The sequence below is a fragment of the Ixodes scapularis genome, unplaced genomic scaffold, assembly GCF_016920785.2.
Source record: "Ixodes scapularis isolate PalLabHiFi unplaced genomic scaffold, ASM1692078v2 PGA_scaffold0__279_contigs__length_252992795, whole genome shotgun sequence".
NCBI classification, from domain to species: domain Eukaryota; kingdom Metazoa; phylum Arthropoda; class Arachnida; order Ixodida; family Ixodidae; genus Ixodes; species Ixodes scapularis.
In genome coordinates, this window is record NW_024609835.1 from 125,781,886 (window position 1) to 125,796,395 (window position 14,510).

A 14,510-nucleotide genomic window follows, 5' to 3' on the forward strand; every position below is an offset into this window, starting at 1 on the left:
AGCGCTATCGTCCACTTTTGATTGTCTTTACTTCTCTGGGCAAGAGTAATGGGCGACGTCAGCAACGTTTCCTCTTGGGGCGCCTGCGCAGTGCCCTTCTGGGGAGCCGTCCGGCCACCCTGCCGTGGTCCTGCCATTACCGCCGTCTCCCGTGTCACAACCACCATCGTCGTCTCACAGTTTGTGGTTACTGTCTCTCCAAGTTTTGTCCACACCACAAACACTACTTGCGCAGACTTATACCGCAGTTGTGCAGACCTCGTTGAGTATCGTAGACACCAAAACGTGGTAAAGAGTGCGGTGCGGATGTGCTTGGCACACGCCCACTCGAATCCCGCCAGTCGTTGCGTAGAGGATCACATGACATCTTGTTCCACGTGATAGCCATGTTCTTGACGGCCCAAGGCCAATGTTGTCAGACAGAGACAAAGTTTTGGTTTCGATATCTTCTCATGTTTAAAATTAGATTTAAAAATGTATATCCTATTTTTCGCGAAGCAAATGACATAGAGTCAAATCCGTTTACAGTAGAATCTCGTGAAATGGAAATCACTTAAACGGAATTGTCGCTTAAACGAAACAACTATCTCAAAGTTGTTTGGTTTTGTATTCATGAAATGTAAAAATATTCCCGTTAATCGGAACTCAAATTCTCGCGCCTCCGGGTAAACGGAACTGAAAACGAAACTATGTCGCCGACAAATATTCTTTGGTATTGCAGAAAAGAAAAAGAACTCCGAATAATAAAGCAGTATAAAAAATGTTTTGCTTATTTATTAGCTTTATTGCCAAAAATTAGTATGTTTGCATTTCTTTTTCTCCTTTTTTACGCATAGGTGGCTGTGTTGGGTAGGCTTGGCTCAACAGGGCTTCCGCTGGCATCTTAGGCCTAGTGGCCTAGTCTCTGCAATGGTGGCACTGGACCGACAACACCATGCGCTCAAATTAGAAAAAAGGATCAATAGTGGTTGCTTCACGAAAACCGCACTTGCAACGAAGCATCCATTTCCAAAAGTAGCCTGAGAAGGATTCTTCCCGACAAAGAGAGAAAAGAAGAGGTTGCTAGATCTCATGCATGTCTCGTTTTTCTCCACCCAGTGAGTGATTGTTTTAAAGACACCCTGGAGAGAGCAGGGAGAGAGCAGGGAAAGAGGGAAATGGATAACATAAATATTGGTTCAACGTTTTTTACACAGCTTGTGTGAATATAAAAAAAAGCAGCAATTTGGTGTTTTTGCCATTATTTTGCCTTCTACATTCATTAGCTGGTGATTACAAATTGTGCACTTATGGAAACAGCATTTAAGCTGGAATTTAACATTTTTAGCGTACGTACATTCTATACTCTCAGTAAATTAAACTCCTGATAAATGGAACAGACTTTCCCAGTCCCTTCATGCTCCGTTTATTGAGATTGTACTGTATATATCAAACTCGCAAAAAAACGTCTACTAGTTTGATATAGAGGGTAATTCAATAAAAAAGTTTAAATGAATTTGGCTCTCAAAAATCCATTTTCTGCTGACACATTACACAATGAAATAGTCTTGCGTCTTCTGCTGCTTTTTCTTCATTGCATCAGTGATAACAATATTTTTCTACGCTATCAAAGGACTCCAAAATACTGAGGCTGCTGCCTTCTATATTCGCGCATTAGCACCGAATTATGCCGAGAGCATGTTTGAGCAGGAGCACCTTCTCCTGCAGAGCGCCGTTTTGCTCTGCAAGTTGACTTTCCCCTAAGGCAGGCTGCTGCATTGGGGAAGGCCAGCTACCAGGGCAAGCTGGCTTTTTTTTCTTCCGGGCGGCCGCATGAACCGCCCGGAAGAAAAAATATTATTCCCTTTTGCGGACGGAGCGGGGAGAGGGAGCACAGAGCACCCTTTTCTCGCTCCCTCTGCGAAAGAGTTTTTCTTCTTTTTTTTTTCTGGGCGGACGGTGGACACGGCCGCCCGGAAAAAAAGAAAAGCCAGCGTGCTCTGCAAGCTGGATTTCCTCCAATGCGGCCACTCGCGTTGGGGGAAAGCCGGCTTGCAGAGCAAAACAACGCTCTTGGAGGTTCGATATATCCGTAGCGGTTGCTATTTCTGGTCGATGTAGCCACTCAACGTCTATACAGGAGAGGGCGCTGCGGTCAAATGCGTATATTATCGCATTAAACTTTGCATGCATTGGCTCAACGTTTATAGACGAGAGGGCGCTGCGGTCAAATGCTCAACTGCGTATATAACCACGATCCATACCACACATTCTCTTTCTGACATCGACCGTTGACTTTAGCGGTGGAGATGCGTTCCCACGGCTTTTAGCGGATCCAAACTGATCCGCTAGAAGAACCACTGGCTCTGCATTTCACCGACCATAAAGCAGCAATAATGAAGTCGAAACGCAACCCGGAACTTAGCACTACCTTTGAGCAATAAAAAAAAAATCAGCACCATCAGCACTACCTATGAACAATAAAATCAGTATCATCAGCACCACCAGAGCTTCGCCCCAATCGACATCATTTACCACGTGGAGATGCGGCCTGTTTTTGCTATATATTATCACTGTAACATTACTGTGCGCAAACATTGTTCAATATAAGGGATAGTTCGATGTAAACGGTTCGATATAGTCGGGTTTGGCTGTAGTGCCTTTTACTAGGGCTTTTTAATGTAAAATCACTCATTATCCCAAAATCTTTGGAATTGAGACACATGCAAAAGAAAAAAAGCATCTTTGGAAAAAAAATGTCATAAAACAAATTTTCAATGAAGGGAAAAAAATTTAGAGCTCTATTTACAGCACAAAACGAATCTGTGTGCTGGCACCTGCAGGAGCCGCTGCTGGTCACGTGGAAGATCTGTGCACCGCCGCAAAGTCACGCCACCGCCACTTGCCGACTGTGGTGCGCTGCCATTTAAACGCGTTTCTCCACGCCGCTGGCGCCACAGCCGGAAGAAAACACACCGGCGCGCCGCCGCCATCAATTTCTGACCGGCGCACAGGTCTATTATGGGGTGCTTTCGCTCTTTCAGGAGCTTCCTTCGGGCTCTAAAAGTTACTTCTTAACCCTTTCATGGTCATTTTTTTTTTTACTTGGTGCGATAGCAAAGGGAATACACTAGTTTACTGTCGCATAAAAAATGTAAGACTTAAAATAATACTACACACACTTCAAAACATCTGTGGCATGCTCGCTGGAGGCTGAACAAAAAAACTTAGACGCACCCGACGACTAAAACTTAGACGCACTCGCTTCCAAGAAAGTCTAGCAGACGGTACGGCTGTGTGTCGGATTCCGGCTCCGACTACGAGCTGGTTTCCAGTTGTTTGTAGGATGTTGAACTGTCATCCGACTCGGAGTCCGAGAGCCACCGGTCCAATCCCGAAGAGCCATTGCTCCAATATCCGCTATGCTACCTCCGGAGCAGTCACCACGCACAGCAATCATCTTGTAAGAAGCACTTGCAGAGAGCGTCTAGATTCACGATTTCAAAAAGCCGCGCCAAAACAAATACGACCATAGTTCCCTACAAACCTACCAGATAGCAGCACGTCCCCGCGAACGCGCCCGTTCAAGCAGAAGCGGGAATTTTTTAATCAGCAGTCGCGGACGTACATCCATGCGGGACGCTACTGCGCTGACGTAGAGGTACGTCAGTGACCATGGAAAGGGTAATCTTAATTTTTTGTAGCACTTTTAACGAAGATGAATAAGTTACTTTTAGAGACCATAGGAAGCTTTCAAAAGAGCGCAAGCACCACGTGATAAATAGCGGCCAACTACAAAGTTGTTTCGTGCCATAAATATAGCTCTTAAATGTTTTCTTGTTCGTTGTAAATTTGTTTTATAACTTCCTTTTCCCATTCAAGCGGTCTAAAAAAATATTGTTTTTTTTCTTCCTTTGCATGTGTTCTTTAAAGGGGCAGCGCAACAATTTTGATGTTGAATTAATTGGCAGTTTGCATTTTTTATATTGTTTATGCAAGCCTAAGTGACCAAAAACGCACCACCTTTCCCCGAAAAATCGCTATGCAAATAACAAATTATTTGCCGATCTGCAGCCGCCTGTCGCGATTACGGGAACTAAAATGACAGCGTCTCTGGGGGATACGCGGAATTCAAGAAAACCTCTCCCCCTCCGCTGCTACACTCGCCATCGGCCCCGTGGCTACCCGTCCTTTGTGTCGATCGCTCAATGCGACCTTCGACAATGCTAATCCTTTAAAAGTCAATAATCGCGAAGGAAGCGGCTGGGGTCTCTGAAGAGAGAGATCCCAAGGGGAAACCACATGATTCCCCGAGAGTACCGTATTTACCCGAAAATAGGTCGACCACGAAGATAGGTCGACCCCTATTTATTGAGCCCACCGAGAATAAAAAGAAATAATTCAATTATAGGTCGACCTTTCTTTTCTTTTAAGCAACAGGGGAAAGTTAGGGCAAAAGAAACAAACCCTTATTTACAGCACTCTCAGCTAAATCACAGGGCGATGTCAAAAACTTATTCATCGTCAGAACTTCCGCACATATCGTTGTCCGAAGCTTCGTCAGCTTGGTAGACATCCTCGCAAATTGGCAACAATACCTCACTAACACCGTTGTAAAATGACGACAAGAAGAAACGAAAGAAGGTGGAGACGGGCGAGCGACGAAAGAACAAATACTAAGACACGAGCAAAGCTGCGAGCCCCGTGAGCAACACGCGACCCGCCGGAAAAAGAAAAAAAAAAAAAAAAACTAAAGTACCTCTGTTTTTTTTTTTTTTTTTTTTTTTTTGCGCGTTTGCGAGGAAGAGAGGAATGGAGGGCAAAGTGCACGGCGCATCGCGTTCCTCTCCCTCCCCTTCCCCCTTGCCCAGCAGGGGGAACGCTACAGGCGTGATGGCGAAACCGAAGCCCGAGGAATGTGCGCGAGAGCCCTAGCCGGCGGCCGCGGGCTGTCGGCTGCTGCTGTTCGGTTGTTTTTGTGCATCAAAAGCTTTTTGAAACAAGAAGCCGCGCGGCTCTACCGCAACGCCGGCTAGGTGATTGATAGCTTCATACCTTCGGTAGGGTTTCAAATTTTGGTCGGCGAATTAGGTCGAAATTCTTTGGTCACGATTATAGGTCGACCCTCAATTTTTGACAACATTTCCGAAAAAAAAAGGTCGACCTATATTCGAATAAATACGGTATGTCACTCGAAAGTCAACGTGGAGAGTAGAGAGGCACTTAGACCTTCGATTTGTTTCATTTTTTTTTTTAAACAAGAACTAGCGCTTGCAAAAAAATATGGTTTTCTGCTTTTCGTTCCATAGGTGACGCAGATTAATTTCCACAGTTATTTGGCCAAAGTCTGAAAATTGTTGCACCGCCCCTTTAAAAAAACACTGACACACCCCAAAACTATTGTTAAATTTTTTTGCCAGGCGATTTAATATGGTGTCAGAAGATTACCCAATCAATATTTTGCTACAGCATCACATATATTCTTAATAAAATTGTTCAGCCTTTCCACTCTCGTGAAGAAGGAAGACCAGCGGAGCTGTACTCGATACACTGTGTGCTTCTTCTTCGTCGTCGTCTGTTTTTCGCACTGTTTCCTACGATGAATTCCCACCAAATATCCATTCTTCTATTATAGCTGGAAAGGTTGCCGCCATCTACGAGCGACGGCGGAAACCATACTGGTTGTGTGCTTGCCACCGTCGCTTATAGATGGCGGTAGCTGTCCAGGTAGGTTTGTGTCGACATACACGGACACGATCCTGGGGAACCTAGCCCTTAACAGCTCCGCTGTAAAAACAAAAAACGCAACTGCTCGAAACCAAAACTGAAGCTGAACTGGGGAAAAAGAAGAAATGTAGAGGAGGAGAAAGCTGCCGGAAGTCACGTAGCTACGCCCAACTTTGTTTTCTCTTCTTTTCTTTTTTTTTTTGTTTTTTTGTTTTCTTTATTTTTCCAGTTTGTGCTTTTCCGGTGTGAAAACATCAAGCACAAAGTGCTTGATGTTTTCACACCGGAAACACGTTTGCACGTTTTTTAAGCTCTCACCAATTCGTGTCAGTAAGACGAGCAATGTCTTCAGCCAAAAGAAGAGACGACTCGGCAACACCTTTGTGCAAATCAGCACGGTGGTCGGGCGTGACACATGGAATAAATCTTAATGGGTTGGATCGGTAACTGATTTCTCTTTCAAAGCTAGAAATTCAATGGTACCAGGAACAACAGTTCTGAAATAGAGGTCCCATACCCGTCATCCGCTGCCATTACTTAGTCCACTTCGTTCAGCCGTCCAAACCTTCGAGCAATATGACGCTATATTGAGAATTACGCAGAGAATGCACAGAGTGCTTCCGTTTCCCTGCGTAACATTTTTTCATTCAATCAACGTATTTGCAGTTTTTAAAGTCCACAAAAAATGGGTATCATTGTTTTCTATTTTTATAATATTGAGTGTGTGCCTTCGATGACCCACGACTGATTATATTTGGTCTTTGTGTATAACCCAAAGAGGCATGTGACCACAAAGGAAAGAATGAGCACAGCTCAAACCGGCCAGTTCTCGATCGGCGGTTTTCGGTCGGAAAGAAAACAAATTTTGAGCCGACCTTAGCGAGCATAAGTACCCTGTCAGTGTCTTTTTAATAGTGCCTGGGCACAAAAGACTAAGCCTATTTAAATTTTTACGAGAAAGCAAGTTGCACCGCCAAGCCCCCAACTACCGTATAATCGCGAGTAAGGGCCACACCCGTGCAAGGGCCGCACCACCGTATTTAGGACAAAATATTGCAAAAAAAAAAAATTAGAGAAATTATTTGTATATGCGCCGCAACCCCTTGTTTTTGAGGCGCGCCGACTGTAATGCAAGAAAGTTTCTATGAATACTAATCGCTAGGTGGCGCTAGCCACTGCCCGAACATGTAGCGGCATGTCTCCGCATCCCCAATATTTGCTCTCCACTCACCTGTATCACCATATGGCACAATGGCTGCCGACCTCGATCGTGGTCGGCCGCGCCGTCGAGATGTGTTTAAGTTGCGGCCGGAAGACATTGAGAAAAGATAAAGGATATGTCAGCTTCCGTGGCAAGCGCGAGGAATGGGGATTCAGCGGGCTCGGCTCGCGCGTGCACTCAGGTTTCTGAATGCCACTGTACACTCTGGGGAGGTTTTCTTTTGTTCTTCGATTCGTGTCAAAGCGTCGTGATTTGTCTGCCTTTTCGCGCAACCAGAGCTATGGGCAAGAACCATTTCAACAGTCATACGGGATTCAAGTTGAAAGTTGCCGCGCATGCTATCAAGTACAAAAGAAAAAAAAAAAAAGATGCGAATTGCGCAATATGTAAACTAATTAAATTCGACTGACGATTCAGTCCGGATTCTGGAGTGAAGGCGTTTTCGACCAGTGCAGTCGAGCGCGCTCATGTACGTTCATTTCAAAATGTGGATACAGATTTTTTTTTTTTGTCCGTGTATGGGCCGCACCTTGAAAATTTGCCCTCAAATCGGGAAAAAATAGTGCAGCCCTTACATGAGTTTATACGGTAAAAAGAGCACAAACTGTCCTTGACGTCACTCACAGGTTTGAGTGGGTGTCTTCGGGCGGCCTCGCGTAGCAGGATGGGTGTGGTTGCTGTTTGTAGGGGGAGCCTTGGGCACCACTGGGCTTACTTGGGACCCCCCGGCATGAAACTGAGAGGAAAGCAGAAATAATTACTGGCCTATGTGTCACCGTATCTCACCTTAGGTGTCATAATATGACGCCCTTCTGCTGCCGTCGCACAGCCGCGTGGATCAGTAAATCATTCGCAAAAATCCCTGCAAGGCCATTGCAAAAAAGAATGGCTTCACACTAAAAGCAATAGGAAACGTCTTTACCAAAGATGTTTTCCTGTCAATCGTACAGCCATACAAAATAGTCAAAATCTGTACATTGCACAGGTAATTTGGGAGACTTGCCAAGTATGTTCATATCTAGGACCAGGGATGGGCAGTATTTCAAATACAAGTATTTGAAATACGTATTTTAAATACTTTGTGTATTTTGCATTTGTATTTAATTACAAATTGGATAATGTATTTCATGTGTGTATTTAAATACTAAAATGTGGATATTTCAAATACAATTGTAATTAAATACAATCTTGTGGGTGAAAATACATCTTGTTTTTATGCAAGTGGTAGTAAGATATAGTCTCCATACTATATTTGGCCATGGGGCTTCTTTCTTTTTCTCCTCCGGTTTTGTTTTAAAGGCACTGTCCAGAGCAGGACCAAAACTAAATTCTGCACCGAATGCAGTGTCTCTTAATCAAGCAGAAGCGTTTAGTGACTTTGTGATTACGGTGCTAGTCCAGGGCAAGAATAGTGACGAAATCGACGTTCACAGGCAGACTGGCTAAATAAGTGCCTGTGACCACTTGTGATGCTTTCCAGCCTGATTTCCATTCATATTTTTGCCTGGAACCTTCTAAATGCGCGAATCGTCCAGATTTTCGTAACTGGTGTGAGTTGCAACAATAAAAAAATATCTAGCTACTGCTGCGCGTCTTGGTCGTCTCGGTTCTTTGTTGGTCTATACCAAAATGTAATAGACAAAAAAAGCTGCTTGAAGCTCTGTACTTCTTTCAACTATTACGTCAAAGCTGATTACATTTATTTTGTGATTATACTTCTATTACGTTACTAGAGCCTTGCACACTAACTCCCGAGCGTGCCATGCGAAATTAAAATCAGATACCCAGAAACCCGTTGCAGGTACCAAGAAGTCGCTGACGCAAATTTTGAGGAATGTATTTGGAAAAGTATTTGGAGGAGACCAAATACATTTGGTTTTATTTGTATCTTGTACTTAAATGCTTTTTTGGAAATGTAATTAGATTTGTAATTAAATATGTTTTTGACTAAGTATTTTGTATTTGTATTTCAATACATATTTGCATGTATTTTGCCCATCCCTGTCTAGGACAAACCAGGTGTAACTTCTGCCTTCTGTGGTCTTTCATATGGCCTTGTATAAAAATGAAATGCTGCTAGCTATTTCTACATGACGTAACGACAAACCACACGAGGGAGGCTAGGATGCTCTAATCTGGAACCTGTTAAACGCCACCAACAGCAAGGCTGGTACAGTGTGGAAGCTTGTTCGTTTGCTCCAAGCTTTATTTACTATCTGGAGAGATGTTCGTTTGAAACTGCCCTCTGGGGTTACTGAGAAACTCCCTTGCTGAGAAACCGGGGCAGATGGAAAGGATGCATTGGCGAGTCTGGCACAAGGCAAGCGCAGAAGCACCCCTAGGGGACAGATCTGAGGCCCCATGGTGGGTGAATGCGGTGGGAGATGTCCCGAACGTCGGTCACAGGCATGCGTGGTCCAGCCGCAGAACGTAAATGAATGTAAATAAGACGTTCCATCCAGTTATCATCATTGCCACTGCCTCGCTGTCGAGGTCACCGGCCACAAGCGGGTAGGGCACAACGTCCGACGCCTATCTCCGCAAAAGCGGTTCTCAAACTTTATGGTATCAAGGAACCCCTATCACTCTCACTCGACGTCCGGAGAAACACTCCCGAAGTCGGCATTCGCACGACAAAAAGCGCAAAAGCCCGTAGGGCTCATCAACAATAGTGCCCGTACTAGGGATACGCTGGGCACATAGTTACACATTAGCGAGCGCGGAAGGGAGAGTCGAGGAAATTTGGGAGCTCGAAAAACCCCAGAGGGTACTCAGAGAACCCAGGAACCCAGTTTGAGAACCCGCACTCCGTCCCGACAAAAACTTTGCTCGCACCCCAGTCGGAGAGTCGACCGCCTCGAGGTGGGAGTTGCGCACCTTCTGTCTGTGCTGGGTGAGCGCCCCGGGGGTGAGGAAACGGACGGCGCAGTCGACGCAGCGATGCGAGAAGTGCACCTCCTTGTGCCTCTGCAGGCTGGCCAGCAGGTACGAGGTGTAGGGGCAGTACGGGCAGCAATACAGGCGCACGGGGCTGCAGGCCATCTGGTCGTCGCCAGTTGGGGCCTCCCCGTTGACAGCCGCCGGGCCGTTGCTGGCGCCGCCGGATGGGGCGCCGCCCATGCAGTGGTGAGCCGCCAGCGCCAGGGGGTGGGTGAACACCAGGCAGCACTGGCAGCACATCAGGGCTGCGGATAGGAGCGAGGCTGTCGGCCGACGTCGGAGGTCCCCACGCAACGAACGATTTCGTCACGGTCGCCGACGAGGCGAGAACAGCGGGAAAGAACTTCATTTGCCCCGCCTCCGGGACCAGCATGCTTTGTTCAACGACGCTTCGGCATCTCGTGTGCCTCAGGCGCGGTCACGCGGCCGGAGCACGGCGAAAGACGTGAAGCACGTGCTGGAGGACGGGTGTTAGAGAAACGCGCCCCGACGTTCTCTCTCTGTCGGCGGCTACAGATCCTACCATGATCCTAACATGAAAGACTGCGTAAGATCCCGACCTACGCACACTTGGAGCGCCAGTCCTTGGGTACTGCAACATAGTTTCGCAAGTGCTTTCAGCATGCCCTCGGAGAAAACATACGAGGAGGATCTGAGGGTTTTTATGATGCGACGAAAAAGCAAGGAGAAGAGCACCCTGCTAAAATTTCCTTAATAACGCAGTTTATTCATTTTCATGCACTGCACGTTCGTCGTCAGAAATCGTGGTCCCCAGTTATTTTGGAGCAATGCGAGCACATTTTGCAGTGTAACACATTGTTTGTGTGCCAGGCGGCAAAAATTAACCGCGCACCGCTGAAAGCTTTGAGCCCGCCCGACTGTGGCTCTAGCGTTCTCGAATAACATGACGAAACTGCAGAACTCGATGCTACCCCATTTAAAAGTCTGAAACGATTTTCTATACTTTTTTATGAAATGGCATCTGTTTTTAGCATTAGACATTCATTTCCAAGTTATCAGGGGCTCTACTGGCCTCGTTTTAATCACAAAGAACTTCCCAAACTCGTAACTTTTGAGTTAAATAGTGCTGATTCTGGAAATTTTCAGCATCTTATCCCAATTGCTGGTACCACACCTAAGCAGAGGCTGAGCTTTTGGCAACACATAATTTGCCTCCGCGTTACAAAAAGGTTATTTATTTTCCTCCGCTATCACCCTGCATAACTGAATCTAGGAACACGAAGGAAAAACATTTTTTTAGAAATGCAATTTATTTTGGGAGTTATAAGCAAACTAGGATGACAAAAACAAGCAAAAGATTTTAGCACCCTGACATACTGTATTATGGAAAACTCATTGATTGGAGGGTTGGAGTGAAGCGACTGGCCAATTGGCTGCAGGTTAGGTTCATGGCTGTCACGCCTAAGACAGGTATGCATCATCGCCATAGCCCGTTGCATTCTCCTAAATTCAGGCACCGAACGCAATCGTGCCGACGTCGTCCACCATGCCGCGCCCTGCCGTGCCTAGAAGAGTCCGACAAAACTGAGTCCAGTGCAGCCTAGCGCCCGCGATGGAATCCACCAGTTTCGACTGAGATAAACTTGGGTGCAAAGGATAAGTGAAGTGACAATGAACACAAAAGGGAGTAGGGATGCCGCGAACCACCCTAGGTTCGAATTCGAAAGATTTCGATATTTTCGAACAAAACTGATGTTCGATTTCGAAAAGTTTCGATATTTTCGACCGTAGGGAAGTTCGAATTCGAAAAATTCGCAACTTTCTAAAATTGTGGGGTTTCGAATTCGAAAAATTCGAAGCTTTCACGGTTTCTAAAAGTTTGGGTTCGATTATTTTGAATATTTGTTTACTTGAGGTTCGATAAATTCGAAGATTTCTAACTTTCCTAATTTCAAATTTGAGAGATTCGAATGTTTCAAATTTCTTTGGATCTAAAATTCGAAAACTTCGAACGTTTCGAATTTTTAAAAACATAAAGTTCGATAAATTCTAAGATTTCGAATTTCTTTCTACGAAAAGTTCGAAGGTTTCGATTCTCTTTTAATGTTAAATTCAGAAGAAAAAAAAAACTTTGAAGGTTTTTGATTTTTTTTAAGTCCAAGTGCGCAAAGTTCGAAGTCCGGTTTTGGTGTTCCGCCACAGTTTCAGTTTCAAATAACGTTTTCACGCCTCACTGGTTTTCACAAAATCAGGCTTAGAAAAGTTTGGGTGTGATATTTAGACTGCGCGAAGTTGGTCAGGCATTTAAATGAGACGACGAGTGCCCCTGATGTGCTGGAATATTTGCCAGTCCAGTGACGTGTAACAATAGATCACTAATTGTGACCACCAGCCCGGGGTGGTACTTAACGTGCATTACGAAGTAGTGATCCTACGAACGCACTGTTTAATGATACTCATCCAGTTCGAAAAAACGGCCAGGGGCAGGCAGGTCGTTGAGGTTCACAAAAACCTCGATGTGATCTGGCAAACTGCCCCCCTACCCCCTTGCACGCTGGTAGTATAATCCGATCGAACGCCGCCCGAGTGACGCTGGCATATATTAGGGAGTTTTAAAATAGCGCAAGCTAAAGCTTTGCGCACGCAAAGAATAGTGTCGTCGCCACTGCGCATGCTACGAACGCAAACCAGGTTTCGCGCTTCGCGTGCGCAATTTTAGCGTGCGCTATTTCTAGGAAATAGCGTGCGTATGCAAAGAGCCTTTGCACTTCTCCAAGGAAGATTCATGATGAGAAGTTGGCTAAAGTCAAGACAAGCAAAGTTAAGCAAAAATGGCGGCTTCCAGGATTATGTCGGCGTATGCTTTGGCCACAAGAGTTGGTCGTGGCTTTGGCGACGTCGTGAGTGCGACGTCGGCGGCATCCTCGCGACTGCGATTTTCAATACAAGACGAAATTGTACTCGGTTTGGCAACGATCACCGGCAACTTGATGCTTGCAACGCGCGAACACTTCTCGGCGAAGGTCAGTACACGAGACCTCTCTTGCCGAGGCGACGCAAGCGGGCACGACCGGTCAACCGCTCGCGTCGCATTCTCGTGTTTAAACAAATCTAAAATTGTGATATGGACGAAAAGACTTGTTTCTTTCTAAAGTTACAGCATTTTGTGTGTGAAATAAAAATTGTCACTATCTTGGTGGCGTCGCAAGCGCGAGATGCTTGGGCTTTTGCGTCGCAACGGAGAAACGCTATTCTAAAACTCTCTTGCGTCGCGTGCGCTAATACAAGCGCTAAATTTAGCGCTAGCGTGCACTAAAATTGTGTACGTTATTCTAAAACTGCCTATTAAGTTTAGTTTGTACAGGATGCAAAATCCTGAGACTGGGAATGAAATTTGAAAGAAAAAGTGTAAGAAGACAGAAAAAAGGGGACAGGACAACGTTTCAAACTCAGCTCAGGACAACGTCTCAAACTCAACTCAGCTCATAACTCAGCTCAGAAATAATGTCTCAAACTTAACTCAACTGAGTTTGAGACTTTGTCCTGTCTCCTTTTTTCTTTCTTCTTACACTATTTCTTTCGAATTTCATTCCCAGTCTCGGGATTTTGCATTATGATCAACATACACCAACTCGCCTGCACCTTGACAATTTTTTTGTTTGTAATTGCTTTGGAGGTTTATTTTCTGAGGCGGAAGAAACGTTGAGCAAAAAGCACAGAAGCTGACGCAACTTGAGGTCGAGGAGCGTTCTACCATACCAGTGGCGTCAGAAGAGGAAAAGCGGGGGGGAGGAGGGAAGGGAAAAGGGGGGAGCTCCAGTCTCTCTCCTGCCCCTCTCCCAGATATTTCGGACTTTAAAGAAAACAATACGGGGAAAGAGGGCATGGTTGAGCTTATTTTAATCTGAAATTATTTATGCATATGTATAGCTACTGTCGCTCTTCACTGCATAAAAGATTGTGTAGATGGTCATTGTTAAGGCCGGTTCTCACATGCAGCGAAGCACTGATGTAACGCTGCTCACGTGCCGTCAGGCACTTATCGTATGCCATGAGCAACAGTTTTGACGGTGCGATACAAAGCTGGTGAACGCTCCCGTCGGCTCGTGCTTAGCACGAGGTCAGCGCTATGCTTGTAGCGCTCCGCTGCATGTGTGAACTAGGGTGCCTAGTGTGAACAAGCCTTTAGAAACTCGTTGTCAGGAGGCACTACTCGTCACGTGCTCGGTGGCTCGAAAGTTCAGAGCTATGTCTTTTCGACCTAAATAACTGTGCCATGGGTAAAAAATAATCAATAAATAAACATAACAATAAATGCAAAAATAAATAGCTGGAGAAAAAAAAAACTATCAAGAACTCGCCGGAAGTGTTGTATTTTTGCATATTCAGAGGCCCAGAACTATGAAACAAGTTTCTCCTACCAAAACGTGTACAGGCCAAAAGAAACACGTCCCAAAAACGCAAAAATAAAAAAAAATATATTTTTTTTATGACGCGCTGAACTTGAACAATTTTAGAAATCTTCCCCCATGAGTTGATTTATTCCTCAATGTGAAAAAAAAATAAATACATTATTTTGTATTCTGCAGATGGTAATGATATGTACTGTCTCTGGTGTTAATTTAAATGCGACACCCAAACAATGTAGGCGAAAAAAATTACCAAGTTTAGGGAATAATTG

The 14,510-nt window shown here is 45.2% G+C and overlaps 1 protein-coding gene across 1 annotated transcript in view; it reads right to left on the minus strand.

Moving 5' to 3' along the window:
• Window positions 1-14,510, minus strand: part of LOC8037074 (zinc finger protein 425) — a 51,302-nt gene that overhangs the window by 20,855 nt on the left and 15,937 nt on the right. The window contains exons 6-7 of the mRNA XM_040217844.3: window positions 9,806-10,113; window positions 7,553-7,664 (exon numbers count right to left, since the gene is read on the minus strand). Of these exons, the coding sequence (XP_040073778.1) occupies window positions 7,553-7,664; window positions 9,806-10,113 (420 nt within the window). The remainder of the gene's footprint in view (window positions 1-7,552; window positions 7,665-9,805; window positions 10,114-14,510) is intronic.